We start from the raw sequence: 21331 nt of genomic DNA on the forward strand, positions 1-21331 counted from the left end.
CAGTAACTGACAACTGCCTTACTTAAATCTGCGGTAGCGGGAGAATGACCACAGAAAGAATTTCCACACAAGTTATGTTGCTGCTGGGCTGGGGATCAAACCCTAAATACTCTTGATTTATAGTATAGCGCTATACACACTGAGCTAGCCAGTCCACAAATTGTTATATTGTAACAAATAACTCAACAATTACAAAAAGCTGACGCTGATTTGATACTCTTACCCGAAAATATATTTGAACTAGGAATTTGCATTTAATATTGTATAATTGAAAACTATTGACGAAATTTTTCACAACACAAAATACAATTACAATTTGTTTTGGATATGACTGAAAATGTAAACATGTTCTAACCCAGTTTCATAAAGATTTTGAATTATATAACATAACTCAAGTGGTAACAAGCTTCCATTTAAATTTGACCAGGTCACCAAGTTTTGTAAACCCCATAAAAACCTGTTTCCAACTTAGCCAAGATGTAACAGAATGTGTGCTGACCAAGTTTCATGAAGATTTTCCCTTCTAAAATTGACCAACTGAGCTTGTTTTTTACCCCACATGACCCAGTTCTAAACTTAGGTTAGATATAATTGAGAACATTTTCTGACGAAGTTTTATAAAGAAATTCCAGCAATGTGATGCTCAGAGTTATCACAAGTTACATGTTGATGAAGATCAACCGAGGGCACATGAAAAATGATGACAAAAGACAACTAGAGCTTTGTCACAGACGTGGCGAATACCCCCACATGCCACATTGACACATAATATTTTGCATGTCGTCTTCACAAAAACAGCGGACACCATGCTCAATTTTTAAAACGCACTAAGTGACCCCTTGACCTAGTTTTTGACCCAGAAAGGCCCATGTTCTAACTTGGCCTTAAGATCATCTCCATCAAACTTCTGACCAAGTTTGGTGAAGATCGGATGGAAACTACTTGAATTATAGAGTGGACACCATGCTGAATGTTAAAAAACGCACTAAGTGACCCCATGACCTAGTTTTAGGCCCAGAATGGCCCATGTTCAAACTTGTCCTAGAGATCATTTAGATAAAACTTGTGACCAAGTTTGGTGAGGATTGGATGAAAACTACTTGAATTAGAGAGCGGAAAAATGGTGAGGTTTAAAACGCACTAAGATACCCGGTGACCTAGTTTTTGACCCGGCATGACCCATATTCAAACTTGACCTAGACATCATCTAGATACAACTTCTGACCAAGTTTGGTGAAGATTGGATGAAATCTCCTTGAATTAGAGAGCGGACAACATTGTGAGGTTTAAAACCCACTAAGTGACCCCATGACCTTGTTTTTGACCTGGCAAGACCCATACTCAAACTTGCCCCAGACATTATCAAGATTCAACTTCTGACCAATTTTGGTGAAGACTGGATAAAAACTACTTGAATTAGAGAGCGAACAACATGGTGAGGTTTAAAACACACTAAGTGACCCCGTTACCTAGTTTTTGACCCAGCATAGCCCATGTTCGAACTTGACCTACACATCATCTAGTTACAACTTCTGACCAAGTGTGGTGAAGATCGGATCTAAACTACTTGAAATAGAGAGCGGACACCATGCTCAATGTGTAAAACGTACTAAGTGACCCTGTGACCTAGTTTTTGACCTGGCATGGCCCATGTTCAAACTTGGCCTTCAGATCATCTAGATAAAACATCTGACCAAGTTTGGTGGAGATCGGATGTAAACTACTTGAATTAGAGAGTGGACACCATGCTGAATGTTAAAAAACCCACTAAGTGACCCCTTGACCTAGTTTTAGGCCCATAATGGCCCATGTTCAAACTTGTCCTAGAGATCATTTAGATAAAACTTGTGACCAAGTTTGGTGAGGATTGGATGAAAACTACTTGAATTAGAGAGCGGAAAAAATGGTTAGGTTTAAAACGCACTAAGATACCCTGTGACCTAGTTTTTGACCCGGAATGACCCATATTCAAACTTGACCTAGCCATCATCTAGATACAACTTCTGACCAAGTTTGGTGAAGATTGGATGAAATCTCCTTGAATTAGAGAGCGGACAACATTGTGATGTTTAAAACGCACTAAGTGACCCCATGACCTTGTTTTTGACCTGGCAAGACCCATACTCAAACTTGCCCTAGACATTAACTTCTGACAAATTTTGGTGAAGATTGGATAAAAACTACTTGAGTTAGAAAATGGACAACATAGTGAGGTTTAAAACACACTAAGTGACCCCGTTACCTAGTTTTTGACCCGGCAAGGCCCATGTTCGAACTTGGCCTTAAGATCATCTAGATACAACTTCTGACCAAGTTTGGTGAAGATCGGATGAAAACTACTTGAATTAGAGAGCGGAAAACATGCTGAATGTTTAAAACGCACTTAGTGACCCCGTGACCTAGTTTTTGACCCAGCAAGGCCCATGTTCGAACTTGGCCTAGACATCATGTGGATACAACTTCTGACCAAGTTTGGTGAAGATCAGATGAAAACTACTTGAATTAGAGAGCGGACACTTGATACAGACCGACCAACCGATAATTGTATAATTTGTATAATTACAAAAGGTCAAGCTAAAAATACTGTGATATCATTATTGCTTAGCACAAGCTTATGAAACATTATGAACAATGACACACATTTAAATTATAAAAATTACATGTTTTTATGATTTAACATTTGATAACTCAATTAGGGTACATTATTTACTATTTCAACCCTACCGACTGTTGCCGAAGTATCTCATTTTTGTCCATTTTCAACCTCTGAATCTCAATTTTCAGTTTATCAACCTGTGTCAAGCTACCATCAGATGTTACTGAAAAAGTAAACGCATTATATTGGTTTCATGCATTAGTTCTGTGATATAGAAAGATCTTTTCTGAGTTTAGATTTGTATGCAATAAACGATATAATAAACTCAATAAGACTCTCAATATGGTGATTCCAGTATATCCCCTTTACTTCATAAAAGGGGGAGGGAAAATTAATACTTGGGACATAGAGACTGTATTTGACACTAGTGTTTTGTTTTCATATCGTGTAAATGCAGACTCATTTTTATTTCCATAAAAAAATTTGCCGGCTTTGGCATACATTCTGCCCAAAAACATTGAAGGATTTGTTGCATGTTTTAAGGAACAATCAATGTAAAAACAAAATACAAATGCATGCACTTTTTTTTTCTTAGAAAACCCAATTCACAGAAACAAGTTCATACCATACTTGATAATAATATTATGCTAGATGAACCTTCATCTGTGAAAAAGGGGCTTAACGCATGTGCGCAAAAGATTGTCCAAAATTAGCCTGTGCAGTCAGCACAGGCTAATCAGAAACAAACTGTTGTGCTTTTATAGAATTTTCCCTTTAAAGAAAATCTCTTAAAAACAAAACTCCAGTTCAGACACAAATTGTTGTCCCTGATTAGCCTGTGCAAATTGCACAAACTAATCTGGGTCAACACTTTTCACACATGCATTAAACACAGTTTTCCCAGAGCAAGGCACATATCTCTATGGCATATAAATACCGAAAGCAGAAGAGTTGTTTGAGTCCTGGTTACAGTTTTGGCAGTGTTCCTCTGTGAAGCTGCTGGACAGGGAGCCAGCCTTGATCTGTGTGTTGGGGGTACCAGTAGATGACATGCTCTCCTGAACACAAAGAATATTGGTAATGACAATATAAATTAGTATTTAAAAACAACCAATTTTTAGTTCATCTGTCATGAAGTGACATGGTGAGCTTATGTGACCGTGTGATGTCCGGCGTCTGTATGTGTGTGCGTGTGTCCGTCAACAATTTGTTTGTGTAGACAGTAAAGGTCACAGTTTTAATCCAATCTTTATGAAATTTGGTCAGACTGTTAATCTTGATGAAATCTGGGTTGGGATTGTATTTGGGTTATCTGGGGTCAAAAACTCGGTCACTAGGTCATAAACTAGGTCACATAATAGGTCAAATAATAGAAAAACCTTGTGTAGACAATAGAGGTTGCAGTTTTCATCCAATCTTTATGAAATTTGGTCAGAATGTTTATCTTGATGAAATCTGGGTTGGGATTGTATTTGGGTCATCTGGGGTCAAAAACTAGGTCAAATAATAGAAAACCTTGTGTAGACAGTAGAGGTCACAGTTTTCATCCAATCTTTATGAAATTTGGTCAGAATGTTTATCTTGATAAAATCTGGGTTGCGATTGTATTTGGGTCATCTGGGGTCAAAAACTAGGTCACTAGGTCAAAAACTGTCAAAAAGTAGAAAAACCTTGTGTAGACAGTAGAGGTCACAGTTTTCATCCAATCTTTATGAAATTTGGTCAGAATATTTATCTTGATAAAATATGGGTTGGGATTGTATTTGGGTCAAATGGGGTCAAAAACTAGTTCACTAGGTCAAAAACTAGGTCAAAAAATCAATAGGGGTCATCTGCCAGTCATGATCAATGTACCTATGAAGTTTCATGATCCTAGGCCTAAGCGTTCTTGAGTTATCATCCGGAAACCATCTGGTGGTCGGAGTGACCGACCGACATGTGCAAAACAATATACCCCCTCTTCTTCGAAGAGGGGCGTAATAATAGAAAAACCTTGTGTAGACAATAGAGGTCGCAGATTTCATCCAATCTTTATGACATTTGTTCAGTATGATTATCTTGATAAAATCTGGGTTGGGATTGTATTTGGGTCATCTGGGGTCAAAAACTAGGTCACTAGGTCAAAAACTAGGTCACTAGGTCAAATAATAGAGAAACCTTGTATAGACAATAGAGGTCACAGTTTTCATCCAATCTATATGAAATTTGGTCAGAATGTTAATCTTGATGAAATCTGGGTTGGGATTGTATTGGGATTGTATTTGGGTCATCTGGGGTCAAAAACTAGGTCACTAGGTCAAATAATAGAAAAACCTGAAAAAATATTTCATTTGCACTGATTACTTCTTAATGCATATGAAAAAAGTGTTATCCCAGATTAGTATGTGGGGTCCGCACTGGCTAATAAGGGACAACACTTTCCGCCTAGACTTGGTTTACGTTTACAAGATATTTTCTTTAAAAGAAAAATTCTAAAACAGTAGAAAGTGCTGTCCCTGAAAAGCCTGTGCGGACCGCCCACACTAATCTGGGACAACACTTTACGCACATGCATTAATTAGATATCAGTCTAAATGAAATATTTTCATAGGATAGTTGTCAGGGTTTACAAATTACTTTGTTCTAGTAGAATGAAGTCATTTTAAAAAGAAAAGTCATTTCTACATACTACCATAGAAATGTGAAAAGTCCAAGAAGTTATACGGGCAGACATACAGAATACAGTATAACCCTCCCGGCAGTGGGGGGGGGACGGGGAGTGTTACATTACTTCTTTGCAAAAATCTATAGATTGAATGCTTTTTAATTAAAATTTCAAAGTCTAAACAAAAACAATTATATACAAAAACTGCCATTTAACATTTGTGCATGAACATATCACAAATCTCCAAAGTAAATTTTCACATGATGCCCTTTGGTTTGAGTGTAGAAAAGTCTGTTAGAGTGTAACATGACTTACCATGCCAGTATCTGAGTCTTCCTGGCACTGTGTTGTGCTGTTTGGTGTGAAGTCCTCCATGGAGTTGAAGCTGGACTCGGAGGCGGAGGGGGACACTTGTGGATGATGTAGCACCCTGTGAATGGAAGGAAATTGTTGAGTATAAGCTGGATGATGTAGCATCCTGTGAATGGAGGGAAATTGTTGAGTATAAGCTGGATGATGTAGCAACCTGTGAATGGAGGGAAATTGTTGAGTATAAGCTGGATGATGTAGCACCCTGTGAATGGAGGGAAATTGTTGAGTATAAGCTTGATGATGTAGCACCCTGTGAATGGAGGGACATTGTTGAGTATAAGCTGGATGATGTAGCACCCTGTGAATGGAGGTGAATTGTTGAGTATAAGCTGGATGATGTAGCACCCTGTGAATGGAGGGAAATTGTTGAGTAAAAGCTAGATGATGTAGCAACCTGTGAATGGAGGGAAATTGTTGAGTATAAGCTGGATGATGTAGCACCCTGTGAATGGAGGGAAATTATTGAGTATAAGCTGGATGATGTAGCACCCTGTGAATGAAGGGAAATTGTTGAGTATAAGCTGGATGATGTAGCAAACTGTGAATGGAGGGAAATTGTTGAGTATAAGCTGGATGATGTAGCACCCTTTGAATGGAGGGAAATTATTGAGTATAAGCTTGATGATGTAGCACCCTGTGAATGGAGGCAAATTGTTGAGTAAAAGCTGGATGATGTAGCACCCTGTGAATGGAGGGAAATTGTTAAGTATAAGCTGGATGATGTAGCACCCTTTGAATGGAGGGAAATTATTGAGTATAAGCTTGATGATGTAGCACCCTGTGGATGGAGGGAAATTGTTGAGTATAAGCTGGATGATGTAGCACCCTGTGAATGGAGGTGAATTGTTGAGTATAATCCAACTCAGAGAATGGAGGGGGACACTTGTGGATGATGTAGCACCCTGTGAATGGAGGGAAATTGTTGAGTATAAGCTGGATGATGTAGTACCTGCATCGTTAAATGCGAACAAAAAATACCATAAAAGTGGAAAATGTTGTCCATGATGACCCTATGGGGACTGCACAGGCTGATCTGGGACGACACTTCATGCACGTTCATTAAGACCAGTGTTTCCAGAGCCAGGATTCATATTGATATTTTTGTAATGCTGTTATATGCACTTATTTTGTGAAATCTAATATTTACAATTTTCAGAGTTGGACCATGCTAAATGGTGGCAATACTACACCTTTGAACAGAGATATCTTACACTTAATGGACAATTATAAACTTCCGCTTAACATTATTAGTAGTGTATTTATTGGACTAAAAAGTTTATGAAAGAATAATATAATTGTTATATTTATCGGAAATGGAGAGTCACAACACCTATGGCCCATTTGCAAAACTATATAGACACAGTTAATATACAGACGTATGCATAAGCTGTTTCAGACAGTTAATAACAGAAGTACTCGCAGACAATTTTGTGGCAGAACATTTACAGATTGAAACATAAACAAGTAAGTGACAGTTCATGTACAAATAGAATCACTTACAATTTAGGGACAGTTCATATACAGATGAAATTACCAACAAGTAAGAAACAGTTCATGTTCAAATAGTCACAAACAACAGTTCATATTCAGATGGAATCACAAACAAGTAAATGACAGTTCATGTATAAATAGAATCCCAAATAATTAAGAGACAGTTCATATACAGATGGAATCGCAACCAATTAGAAACAAACTGTTTCATAACGAAGAGAGATCTTGAGAAATTGAAAGCTACTTCATAATGTAAACAGAAAGGGCCATGCATATACCTTCAGGGACATTAATATACAAAAGGTGCCAAAAATAAATTAAGAGAACTAGCAAATACGGAACGAGTACTATTTACACCTTTAGCACAATTGAAGTATACAAGTAAGCGACTAAAATAACCACATCATTATGACTTAACTATACCAGAACACACAATAGGAACAATAACAAGGTCATTACTATTTTAAAACACACATTAGCAACACATCTGTCTAAGAAAAAGACTTAAAGTACATATATTAATACATATAGACAGGGGATGTACAGAAAAACTTCCAATCCAAAGACAACAACCACAATATTAAAAATAAAACATACGTGCACATATAATGTACATGTTACATGGCCTGAAAAAAGAATGGTCCATGCAAGATAACTCGGCTAACAAATTAGCAGTCATTATTATTAATTATCATTTTGAGTAAGGGATTCAATATTTCTGTACCCCCAAACAGACCATATAAAATAGGTGACAATAGTGTTGTGCATATGGTGCCTGTTTGGCTATCAGGAGGTCGCGATTTCCATCTCAATGTTCTTAAGTACTGGACAATTCTACTCAGGATATGTCATAAAGACTGTCTCATTTCGCCCATGGCTTTTGATGGAATAAAGCTTAATGAAAAGGACTAAACTAAAAGTCGATACATTAGCTTTAATTTATTCTCCTGTTCACATTAACACAACCATCAAAAGTTATTAAACCATTTCCTGCTCAGATGCTTAGTGATAATGGCTATATACAACCAGTATAAAAACAGAAGGGACTTCAAGTAACTTGCAGTCTGTTCAGGTTTAATTTTGTTTCTTGCTCATCAATACCTCAGGGATGGATTTGACGCCTTTAAAACTTGAATCCATTAACCCTTTCCCACTTAGAGGCAAAGTGAAAATAATTATGTGCAAACAGCATAAAACCAGAACAGCCTGCGAGTAACTCGCAGTCTGTTCAGGTTTTATGCTGTTTGCTGCTTATCAGTATCTAAGGTTTGGAAATGAAGCCTTAAAAACTTGAATCTAGTAAGAAAGGTCTTAAATTAAATTTAACTTTCTAAGCTAAGGGGCTACAAATGTGTGAAAATACGTATCTTAGTGGTAGAGGGTTAAGAAAGGTCTTAAATTCAAGTTATGGGACTACAAACGCGTCAAAGAGCGTATCTGAGAGGTAAAAGGTTAACAAACAACAACATGTAAAGCATAACAAAACAAGTTGTTAATATTTTGCTGTGTATTTCTTACCGGGAATGGGTGGACGAACTACTGGGACTAGACTGCGGACTACAAGGGGCGCTGCCACATGTTTTGTAGGACGACTGCGTGCTCTGACTGTCCAATCTGTACACGCAACTACGGGAAAAAGCCAGCGGAATTGTGGGTAAGCGGGTGGGAGGAAAGGAAAATGGAACTTTGGCTACACTATTACAAAAGCTTCTTGATCTCAAACATCTTCCCATATACCATATTGACAAATAAGAATACTTGTAGCAATGGAGCAAAGGTAAAATATTAAGATTGATCTTTTAAAAATTGGTTGCCATGAAGCAAGGGTCCATAACAACCAACTTGTAAATTTCAAACCGAGTCTAAATTTTAAATACCAAACGATGGTATGGCTTGCTACAATTTGGACTTGATAAGCATTGACTTTCATTAATGCTTGAGACACAATATAAGTTTAAATGTTCATAGTTAGCGTGAAAATATTATTACTGATATGTTAACATTTGACAATATTTAAAATATCTAGCATTTATGTATATTATTGCATATCTTTTTCAAATTTGTATAAAATACCATAGTTTGCAGATTTGATTTGCTTTCAAACTATACATAAGATTTTCCAGCATAAATTAGTATGCATTACAAAAACACCTTTAACTCACTAAGACATTTTCAAGCAAAAACTATTCTGGAAAGTATGCGCAGAAAAAAAAATCAAATACAGAATTATCTTGTCAGTAAACATCCATAATTAAGCTTTGATTGTTGCATAAAAGATTAGTTGCGTTGTTTACAAACGTGCAGGTGAACCATGACCAAACTGTTGAAACTTGATGATGCACAAATTCTAAGTTATTAAGACTCATTTTGGGAAAACTGGGCTAAATGCATGTGTGTAAAGTGTCGTCCCAGATTAGCCTGTGTATTCAGCCTGTGTATTCAGCCTGTGAATTCAGCCTGTGCATTCAGCAGAGGCTAATCATGGACGAGACTTTCTGACTTAACTTGACTTTTGCTGAAGAAAAATACCATAAAAGGAGAAAGTGTCATTCTTAATTTGCCGATGCAGACTGCACAGGCTAATCTGGGGTGACACTTAATGCACATGCATTAAGCCCCATTTCACCAGAGTGTGGCTTAAATGTTAAATGTACCTTTTGTCCTTAAATTTTCTCTCTAAGCTGCTCGAATTGGAAAATTGAATCCCTTTCTTTGGTGTTGATGGCGAAATCTGTAAAAAGTATAACAATTAGCACTGTGGTATTTATGTTTCTAATGACAGCACTTGATATTAAATAAGAATTTTAAGTTTCCAGTCAATGTCTATGATGACTACGTATTAAACATTTTATTAATGAGGCTTTTAAAATTGTAATCTTTCTAAGACAGAATTTCAAAGATCATACGTATTGCTTGTTTTGTAAGCTTTTTAAAACAAACTCGATGAAATTGAAACTTTGATAGATAATTACTTAAAAAGGAATTGAATAATGTTGGAACAAGTTTTTCAACCAGCCTGTCACCTGTGGTGATCCCATAGAAAAGCTTTTTTTTAACAGGTGAATAAAAAGCACACACAAGTAATCGGAGTGTTGAATACATATAAGGTATTTAAATGAAAAGAACTAAACCCAAACCTACTTTCTCGTTTTCTCCAACTGTAGACAACAGTGAGCCATTGGATTTTCGACTGGAATTCGTTGGTGTAAGCGGGTCGCTGGATTTTGGTCGACTGCCAAAGGTTTTACGAAACGAATCAATGAATCTAGCACCTTCTTTGGAATTTGAGGGAACACTGACCCCAAACATCTCACAGCTCTTACGCTGCAGATCCTGATACAGACATTCTAGCAGAGCCATTCTGGTTCTTTCCTGAAAATAGAACAAACACTTTACCGCTGAAATACACATGATTTGACCTGTTACCAATTCCTTACAAAATCAAATTAAACAAGAGATTGCCAAGCAATATGGTCCCCCTTATTTTGTTTACATTTGTTGCCATAGCAACCACAGTTTTTGACATAGGAAAAAAATGAATTGACGTGCATAATATTGCCATCTGTCCATGTTTCAAGTTTCATGAAAAAATATGAAGAACTTTTAAAGTTATCACAGGATCCAGGAAAGTGTGATGGACTGACAGACTGACACACAGAGCGCAAACCATAAGTCCCCTCCGGTTTCACCGGTAGGGGACAACTACAGACTTTTCTTCAATTTTATTGTGTTCAATTATCTGAAGAGACTAACCTCTAGTTTGGCAAACTGTTCAGCCTTGAAGCACGCCAGCTCAGCATTGAGCAGTTTGGACAGCAGGAAATCTTTGAACTCATCACCCTGTAAGAATGGCAAACATGACAGAAACGTTTCCTCAACACATATAAGCCTGGCTGCGGGAAAACAGGGCTTCAAACATGTGATTAGTGTCTTCCCAGATTAGCCTTCTCAGGATCCGTTTTCTCAGAGCCCAGCTCAAATATACAATTGTAACAGTCACGGAAGCGATGAATATTTACTAACATTGCATGTAATAATATGTAGCAAGTTGCTATTATCATGTTAAAACCCGTTCAAACATGGCTATTGTCAAGCAATATGGTCCCCTACCGGCTCCACCATTGTCAGAAATTCCACCATTTTCAGATTTTTTTTATTTTTTTATTTTTTTTTTGGTTGCCATAGCAACCACAACTTTTGACGTAGGAACAAAATGAAATGACGTGCATAATATCCATATTGCCATCTATCCATGTTTCAAGTTTCATGAACAAATATTAAGAACTTTTAAAGTTATTGCAGAATCCAGAAAACCATCATTTTCAGCAGTATTTCTAGTCCATTTGTTGCCATAGCAACCAGAATATTTGATATAGGAACAAAATGAAATGATGTGCATAATGTCCATATTGCCATCTATCCATGTTCCAAGTTTCATGAAAAAATATTAAGAACTTTCAAAGTTATCACAGGATCCAGAAAAGTGTGACGGACAAACAGACGGACTGACAGACAGACAGACAGACAGACGGAGCGCAAACCATAAGTCCCCTCTGGTGAAACAGGTAGGGGACAATAATCACTAAAGACATTGTATTTTAAGACATTAAGACCTCGTAAGTATAAGCGTGTTTGATGCAATAGCATACAATAAATAGGTTTAATAGTGGAACTATATCTGTACCTTGTTGAATATTCCATCTGGCGGTAAGGCAGGACCAAACCATGGTACATCCTCCCTTGCAGTTACAGTGACCTATGGAACCAGAAACAACATTCATGTTAAAGTATTTTATCGTCATTTTTGTTCGTTCAAAATATGTTGTCTAAACAATACAGAGCAAATACCAATTACCTTGAATTTAATAGGTGCACACTCAACTGGTGTTGCGTGTGATTTGTTCATCCTGAATACACACAAATCGAACTGCATGTGATTAGTTAATCCTCAATACAAATTGCATGTGATTGATACAACTAAAATGGAATTGCAAGTAATTGGTGCACATTTATCTAGGGTTGCATGTGACATTGGTACATTATCACCTTGTATTATAGCTGATTGGTGTGCACTCTCCTCGTATTGTGTGTTATTGGTGAACATTCACCTTCTTATTGCAAGTGATTGGTGCACCCTCCCCTTTAGTGCACGTGATTGATGCACAATCATCTTGCATTACATGGCTTATTGATGCAAACTTATATTGTCTTTCATGTAAGTGTTGCACATTTATCATGTATTACATGTGATTACAGGACACTCACATTGTATTATATGTGTTAAGTGTACACTATCCTTGCATTGTGCATGATTGTTAAATTGTAGATGATTTATATTTGTTTTTGCAGGTGATTTGAACACACTTCTGATTGTGTATAACATGTATTGCAGGTAATTGGTGTTTACACACTTTTTTTGTGAGATAAGTTATATACTAACTTTGCATGGTATGTTATATGAATTTCTATGATAAACATCCATGCTGTTTGTATGACATCCTATTCCATCACATTGAAGTAAACATGTTTGACATTCATACACATTATATTTCATATTATTGACCTCCGCTCACCTTTAATTGCATTTTATTGACCTCCACTCACCTTGTATTGAGTGTGATTGGTGTTGGGGTTGATTGGCTGAACTACAATGTAGCAATGCAGGAAGTGTGAGGCAATCATGCTGGGTACAAACGGAGTATTCTGCTCTTGAAAGACTATGGCAACAATGTCATTTCCAATGTGGCGTTTCCGTTGCAGCTGCAGAAAACATGAGCATGTAATGAATACCAGCAGAAAAAGATGATGAAACATGGACATAGGATATAGATAATGGTAATATATTTCCAATCACTACAATTAACAACTAGAGCTTTGTCACAGACGTGACGAATACCCCCACATGCAGCATTGACACATAATATTTTGCATGTCGTCTTCACAAAAAACAGCGGACACCATGCTCAATTTTTAAAACGCACTCAGTGACCCCTTGATCTATATTTTGACCCAGAAAGGCCCATGTTCTAACTTGGCCTTAAGATCATCTCCATCAAACTTCTGACCAAGTTTGGTGAAGATTGAATGTAAACTACTTGAATTAGAGAGCGGACACCATGCTGAATGTTAAAAAACGCACTAAGTGACCCTGTGACCTAGTTTTCGACCCAGAATGGCCCATGTTCAAACTTGTCCTAGAGATCATTTAGATAAAACTTGTGACCAAGTTTGGTGAGAATTGGATGAAAACTACTTGAATTAGAGAGCGGACAACATGGTGAGGTTTAAAACGCACTGAGTGACCCTGTGACCTTGTTTTTGACTAGGCATGACCCATATTCAATTTGCCCTAGAATTATCAAGATACAACTTCTGACCAATTTTGGTGAAGATTGGATAAAAACTACTTGAATTAGAGGTTCAAAACACACTAAGTGACCCCATGACCTAGTTTTTGACCCGACTTGGCCCATGTTCGAACTTGATCTACACATCATCTAGTTACAACTTCTGACCAAGTGTGGTGAAGATCGGATTTAAACTACTTGAAATAGAGAGCAGACACCATGTTCAATGTTTAAAACGTACTAAATGACTCAGTGACCTAGTTTTTGACCCGACAAGGCCCATGTTCAAACTTGGCCATAAGATAATCTAGATACAACTTCTGACCAAGTTTGGTGAAGATCGGATGAAAACTACTTGAAATAGAGAGGGGACAACATGCTGAATGTTTAAAACGCACTAAGTGACCCTGTGACCTTGTTTTTGACCTGGCAAGGCCCATGTTCGAACTTGGCATAGACATCATGTAGATGCAACTTCTGAACAAATTTGGTGAAGATCGGATGCAAAGTACTTGAATTAGAGAGCGGACACTTTATACGGACCGACAGACAGACCAACAGCCCAACCGACAGACAAGTTCACTCTTATATACCCCCGTAAACTTCGTTTGTGGGGGTATAAAAACCAATATAAAACGCATGCACATTCATGAAATGTATTGTCAGAATCATGTTCAGTATATTCTCTTTGGTGTCATATTAATACAATAAATCTTCACAGACACACAATACACAGACGAACACCTTGCAAAGAAATTCATCCATATGGGATGAAACAATTAGATGGAACATAAAGGACAGAAACAAGACATAAATGGAACATATACAAAAATAGAAAGACCAAGGCATGACATAAGGGCATAAACAGAACATACAGAAAATATACAATACATACTGGACATTGACAAAACCAAACAGGTCATAAAATAACATACATGACACAGATGGATTATAACAAAAATAGACATAACATATAGGACATTTACAGAACATACATAACACATATTGACATTAACCAAACATACAGGACAGAGACAGAACATACAGAACATTGACAGAACATACAAGACACAGACAGAGCATTAAGGACATAAACTGAACATACAATGGATATATGCAACCAGCCTAAAACCAGCTGAGAGTTACTTGCTTCCTGTTCAGGTGTGATGCTGTTTGCAGCTTATCAGTATCTTGAGGTTTGAAATCAAGCCTTTAAAATGTGAATCTATTAAAAACGGTCCTTAATTATATATGATTTTCTAAACGACTACTGATGAGTCAAAATTAGTATCTGAGTCGTGAAGGGTTTTAACAGAACATACATGACATACACATAACAAAAAGGAAACATGTTATACAGAACAAACGAGACAAAGACAACAACATAAAGAACATACCCAACAAATATTGATAATAAAAGACAAAGACAGAACATACAGGACAAAGACAGAACATACAGAACACAGAGAGACATACAGGATAAAGACAGAACATATAAAACATATAGGATAACAGGAAAACATAAAGGACATAAAAAGAACCTATGGAACATACATGTCATTGACAGAACATACAGACCTGTTGAGCGTCCCCATCAGTGTAGGGCAGCATGGTGGACACATGGAACATGATCTCTCGACTGTGGAATTTGGTGTACAGCGACTCTAGACCCGTCTGCCCGTGGGTGGTGTCAAGACCACCTCTGTAGCCCTCAAAGTTTTTCAGCGCCACTCTTCGGCCTATACATTGTAGGAACTCCTCCATGGCGTTGCTATGGGTTACGTTTCCGAACAGTTCTTCCTCGTGTGTCTGAAATTGAAAGGAATGAAGGGCTGCGTTTGTGGACAAAAAATCCCCCTACATCACATTGAGGTAACACAAGCCACAGACTGCACAGGCATATCTCGGACCATTCTTTGCTAGACCAAGGCTCAAATGTTTACCTGCTTAAATGTCTGATAGATGATGCCAAACTTGTAGTTGTTGGTGAGCCTGTGTTCATCATACTGAACAATCATCTCTGAGCCTTTCGTAGTCAGCACAGGCTGGAACCTTTCACCAGAGTATTCCTCGCACATCAACTGGAAAATAAAACAATATTTCTTACTTAAATACTTGTATTTCCAGTTTTGCAAGACTTATCAGTGCTTAGTATATTTAAGTACAACAATCACTACTTAGAATAGAGTTTTGCAGGACAAATCACTCTTAGTTTAGAGTTTTGTAGGATCAATCAATGATTAGTATAGAGTTTTCATGATCAATCAATTCTTAGTATAGAGTTTTGAAGGACCAATCACTGCTAAGTATGTTTTGTAGGACAAATCACTGTGAAGTATGTTTTGAAGGACAAATCACAGCTTAGTATAGTTTTGTGGCACCAATCACTACTTAGTATAATGTTTTGTAGGACCAATCACTGCTTAGTATGGAATGAGTGATGTATTGGACGTCATCATTGATGACGTTCAATCGAACGAATGATAAAGGGGGCTAAGTTTCGTTAAGCTCCAGGGTATAGCCGCGATTTGTGGGCCATGAAAACTGGCCCAACACTGTGCCTGAAATTTGACCTGTATATGGACCAGAACGCGATCTAGACGATGGCGTATTCGTCATGTCTGGGAAAAGTCCAGTTTTTGATAAAATGACGAAAAAGTGGTGTTTTTTATTGCGCAATCGCTATAAAATGAGTTCTCGCCGGAAGCTTTAATAGCGTTAATAGCAACCCAAACACAATTCACCCCCAGGAGACAATTCACGCGCTTGGCAATTCAAATTTGATTTTAAATAATACATAATGCGATTTTATTCCAAAATTAATTAATAATTTCATCTTGCGTTTAACATACGTTTAAGAAAATATTAACATAACAAACAAAAACAAACAACCGTTAAATTTTATTGTTGTAAATATGGTAACCTGATTACATATCCACTAGCGTCTATGCATATTTACACATAAAAATTAGTTCGTAAGTAAGCAACAAACAATCACATTTAAACTCAAATTATTGAACAAAATATATAAATTTAAGCTAGAAATCGAAACTTAAATACAATGTCTGCACTCAAAACACAATACCAATAGTTTTTACAATAACACATTCGACATGTACATGTACTTCCAACAACACGCCAACCGCTATTTTCAAAGCGAATGTGTAGAGTATTAAGGTGTCGCAACTCTGGTATTGAGTTTTGTAGCATCAATCATTGCTTAGTATTAAGTTTTGTAGCATCAATCACTGCTTAGTATAGTTTTGTAGCACCAACCACTGCTTAGTATAGTTTTGTAGCACCAGCCACTGCTTAGTATAGTTTTGTAGCACCAATCACTTCTTAGAATAGTTTTGTAGCACCAACCACTGCTTAGTATAGTTTTGTAGCACCAATCACTGCTTAGTATAGTTTTGTAGCACCAACCACTGCTTAGTACATATCTCAAAATCTAACTAAGAGATTTGTAAAAAAAATGAGTTAAACTGACACCACTTTGTAAGCTATATATAAGAACAAATTGTCCATTACTAAATGTTGATGACTTATTTCAAGTTTCATTTAAACTCTCCACTAACTTATGCAGACAAACTACCTCTCAAACCAACAAACCAATAAACAGAACATAATTCTATAAATGGGGCTTTTTTGTATCAACATACTGTTCACTTTGCCTTACAATATAGCCAATTTGTAACTTTTCATATAGAAAGCCCAGAGAAGAACCATATAAGATTGTGAAATTTTGTTCTAATCCTTTTCGAACATGAAAGTATGAGTATTGTTGTGTGATATTCTATGTATAAATAATGTCAACTTGATTGAAATAAAAATGTTTAAACTAAACAGAACATTTATATATAAATCCTCTCTGTGGGGGCATAACAAATACATTATTGAAGTAAATGAAATAATAATTATGTACATAAAAATATACTTCTGTTAAACTTCATTTGTTCATTATATAGAGATAAAGGCAATATATGAAGTTATGAATAGGAAGTTTCCACTGTATATGTTAAAGTTATGAATAGGAAGTTTCCACTGTATATGTTGAAGTTATGAATAGGAAGTTTCCACTGTATATGTTGAAGTTATGAATAGGAAGTTTCCACTGTATATGTTCTTATGAGCAGCAGTCTGGGGACCAATGTTTAACCATTTGCATGATGGGAAATTTGTCGTCTGCTAAAATGTCATCTGCTAAATTTCTAAAATTAGCATTTTCTTAGATTTTTTTCAAAGAATACTATCAGAATAGCAAACAGTTTGGATCCTGATGAGACGCCACGTGCTGTGGCGTCTCATCTGGATCCAAACTGTTTGCAAAGGCCTTCAAAATTCGGTTCCCGCACTAAAAGGGTTAACCATTTACCACTTAGATACGTATATTTACGCATTTGTAGTCCCTCAGAAAGTTAAATTTTATAAAAGGTATTTCTTACTAGATCCAAGTTTAAAAAATTTCAGTTCCAACCCTTAGATACTGATGAGCAGCAAACAGCATAAAATGTGAACAGACTGCGAGTTACTTGCAGGCTGTTCTGGTTTTATGCTGTTTGCACATAGCCATTTTTTACTTTGCTTCTGAGTGGGAAATGGTTAATGCATATGTTAAAAAAGTCCTCCCTGATTTAAGCTTGTATCAGTTTCCACATTTATTGTTATTTTTTGTGAGAAAGGAAGTCTCTTCTAAGCAAACATCCAATGTAGGCAAAAAGTGACATCCCTGATAAGCCTGTGCAGACTGCAATCTGGGAAGACACTTTCTGCCTAAATGACCGTAGCATTAAACCTTGTCCTCCCAGATCGAGAACCTGCAACCTCTGGAAACCTACCTTTGCGAGTCGCATGGGACTTGGCACATTGTCAACTGAGTGCAACGGGAACACACAGTGTTGGGTACCAGTACGAGTTCTAAAAACGGGAACATAGGTGTGAATTATGCACAAAATATTTAGTCCAGTACGGGAATGTGTAGTGAATGCACAAAATATTCAGTCCAGCGCAAAACATAGTAAAACATAGTAACAATTAGATTTACATATAGAACAAAAGTGAGGTTAAATTTTTAATTCATGAATTATAAAATGAAATGACATGCAACAGAATTGTAACTTCAATTTATTATTTTATTTTCATTGCATTTTTTATTGCATACTTAACATTAATTACACGTGAAATGAAATCACAAGTGCATGCAAATACCATTTATTGTGGCAATTTTAAATGTTGCTATGAATTTTATAATACGCTAAACTCATTTTAATGTGTTAGAAAACCAAATATAGCAAAAATAAACGGATATAGGCTCATCCCACTTCCTTTTAAACTAACTCCTGGGTTCAAAGGCAACACAGCAGAAATTGAAAGCAATACAATTGTACTAGCCGTGCTGTAATATATTAAACAAGAGTCGCTCACTTGAGATTCAAAGGAACTGACCTGTTCTGTGCAGCCCAGGATGTCATTAGAACAATATGTTCTTACCAACTTTCATGACTAGTGAACACCCTGGCAGCCAAATTTTTCAACAGACCAGAACCATTTTCATACACATCCAAGGTATCATTTAAACAAATATACTAACAAAGTTTCATGAAGATTCATAAGTCCATATAAAGAAAAATGCCACGCCCACTGGTGGCCATGTTTTTCAAGCAACTGGAACCATTTTCAAACTTGTCCAAAATATCATTGGGACAAATCTTCTGACAAAGTTTCATGATGATCATACAATAAATATGGCTTCTAGACTGTTAATAATTAAGGTTTAACTATAGCTATATTAGGAAAAATGCCACACCCCCTTGGCGGCCATGTTTTTCCACCAACCAGAACCATTTTCGAACTCATCCAAGATATCATTGGGACAAATCATCTGACCAAGTTTCATGATGATCGGACAATAAATGTGGCCTCTAGATTTTAACAAGGTTTTACTAAAGCATGTGTCACACGTTCGGTTAGCGTGTGCTCTTTCTTATGAGTGACCGATTTGTTACTTTCACGTTGTTTCCCCAAGTGCGCAGGATAATGAAAGACTGTAAGTCAGAGCAACATTAACTGTAGAACTTTATTGACACAAACACACAGCAAGATGGCAATAGAGCAGAGGTCCTGAACAAATGCTATTAATTGTTAACAATACAAATTTTACAACTGAAAGTATTCAATATCTAAAACATCAAACTTTAGGGAATAACTCGCTTTTAGCAAGAGGTAACTGAAGAATTTTAATATATAAAATAATCACCAAATATTTAGACTTGCATGTAGAATGAACAATTGTAATACATACAAAATACTGAACTTATATCACGTATACAAGTAAAGTAGAAGTAAAATAAATGTCTTACCTGTAAGTCAGAGCAACATTAACTGTAGAACTTTATTGACACAAACACACAGCAAGATGGCAATAGAGCAGAGGTATTGAATCCATTCTGCGTTTGGCTTATATAGGAGTTGGTTGCCATCTGCTGTTGTTATGGTCACATTTGGTTTAGATTTGCTCTGACCCACAATTAGGTAATGACAACAAAGTATGTTGTAACATCAAAAGGGAGCTTTGATTAAGATGCCAATAACAGGCTGTCATTTAAGATCTCAACATGAATAATTTGTTTGTGTCTTAATTTATGTTATGTTATAATCTTTTACATGCATTGTTGACAATATTGGAATATTGAAAAGGTGTTACAGCAAAACTGTAGAAAGATGTAATGTTGATGCAATAATCTTTAACAAGCATTGTTGCTTATATTGGAAATATTGGAAAGGTATTTGATGATTCTCTTAACAATAAGTGATGTAAATATGTTGTATAATATTGCATTTACAACTAAGATTGTGTTACCCCTAAATATCATATTGCCAGAGATTGACAAGAAAACAGACATCAAGTGTAGCTGTACAAGATCATGAAACCCTACAACAATAAACAAATATACAAATGACATATACTATTAAACAAATATTCAAATGGTCAAATAACTATAAAACTATTACTATAAAATCTTCAAATATGCAAATGACTGCATATATAAATGCAAAACAATATAAAATCTTCAAATATGCAAATGACTGCATATATTAATGCAAAACAATATAAAATCTTCAAATATGCAAATGACTGCATATATAAAAGCAAAACACTGTGAAATCTTCCCCTGCGCTGTGAAACCAATGCTCCTGCATTGTAAACAAATCAAAGAAACTGTGAAGTATCCAGTTAAATGAACAATTTAAAATGATGACTATATGATGAGGTTAGGCAATATTTACAACAACATGAGAACAACATGAAAAAGAACATTCTAGACTGTAAAAAGGTTATAAGTTAAGTAATTAACAAAGTGTTCTTACTCAAAATCTTGCACAATTGCAGCTCCATTTAAATGATTGTTACCAACAATGGAATGAACAGGAAAAAAAATCCCGTATAGACAACATTAGGCCTAATTTAGAGTTATTGTCTCTAGAATGGGTTGTAGAACCGTGCACTTAGTTCTTAGCACTTTATTCATGATGATCAGTCATTACTTTAAAATTAACCCACTGTAAAGACTAACTCAGGTTGAGGTTTAATATTGAACCAAGAAAGGTATGCCATCTAACAAAATGCAAGCTTCATCATTTTAAATGGAGGCAATGTATTGTTTAAATGGGACAATTAAATTTTAATTAGATTACTGTCATGTTACAAGATAACTCTTTATTAAGAATCTTAAAGGATCAACATAAACCTAGGTTATAACCCAAACTTACTAACAAACTAATGACATAATGAGAAAAACTAAACACATACAAAAGGTGTGAAATGACAATACACTACATATATCAACTATTCAGTTTCTTCTTTTCTGTCTTGGTAGGGCC

The 21331-nt window shown here is 36.2% G+C and overlaps 1 protein-coding gene across 10 annotated transcripts in view; it reads right to left on the minus strand.

Annotated features, from left to right (window-relative positions):
- LOC127881066 (rap1 GTPase-activating protein 1-like) overlaps positions 1-21331 on the minus strand; it is a 218588-nt gene that overhangs the window by 3466 nt on the left and 193791 nt on the right. For 9 of the 10 annotated variants that reach the window (XM_052428680.1, XM_052428678.1, XM_052428679.1 and 6 more), the window contains 12 exons: positions 18289-18367; positions 15394-15531; positions 15029-15259; positions 12708-12863; positions 11788-11859; positions 10857-10943; positions 10245-10475; positions 9758-9834; positions 8622-8729; positions 5556-5670; positions 3534-3654; positions 2725-2819 (listed from right to left, as the gene is read on the minus strand). In XM_052428680.1, coding sequence (XP_052284640.1) covers positions 2725-2819; positions 3534-3654; positions 5556-5670; positions 8622-8729; positions 9758-9834; positions 10245-10475; positions 10857-10943; positions 11788-11859; positions 12708-12863; positions 15029-15259; positions 15394-15531; positions 18289-18367 — 1510 coding nt within the window. The remainder of the gene's footprint in view (positions 1-2724; positions 2820-3533; positions 3655-5555; positions 5671-8621; positions 8730-9757; positions 9835-10244; positions 10476-10856; positions 10944-11787; positions 11860-12707; positions 12864-15028; positions 15260-15393; positions 15532-18288; positions 18368-21331) is intronic. The other variant, XM_052428681.1, reaches the window with a different exon arrangement.

The sequence above is a fragment of the Dreissena polymorpha genome, chromosome 5 (assembly GCF_020536995.1).
Source record: "Dreissena polymorpha isolate Duluth1 chromosome 5, UMN_Dpol_1.0, whole genome shotgun sequence".
Taxonomy (NCBI): Eukaryota; Metazoa; Mollusca; class Bivalvia; order Myida; family Dreissenidae; genus Dreissena; species Dreissena polymorpha.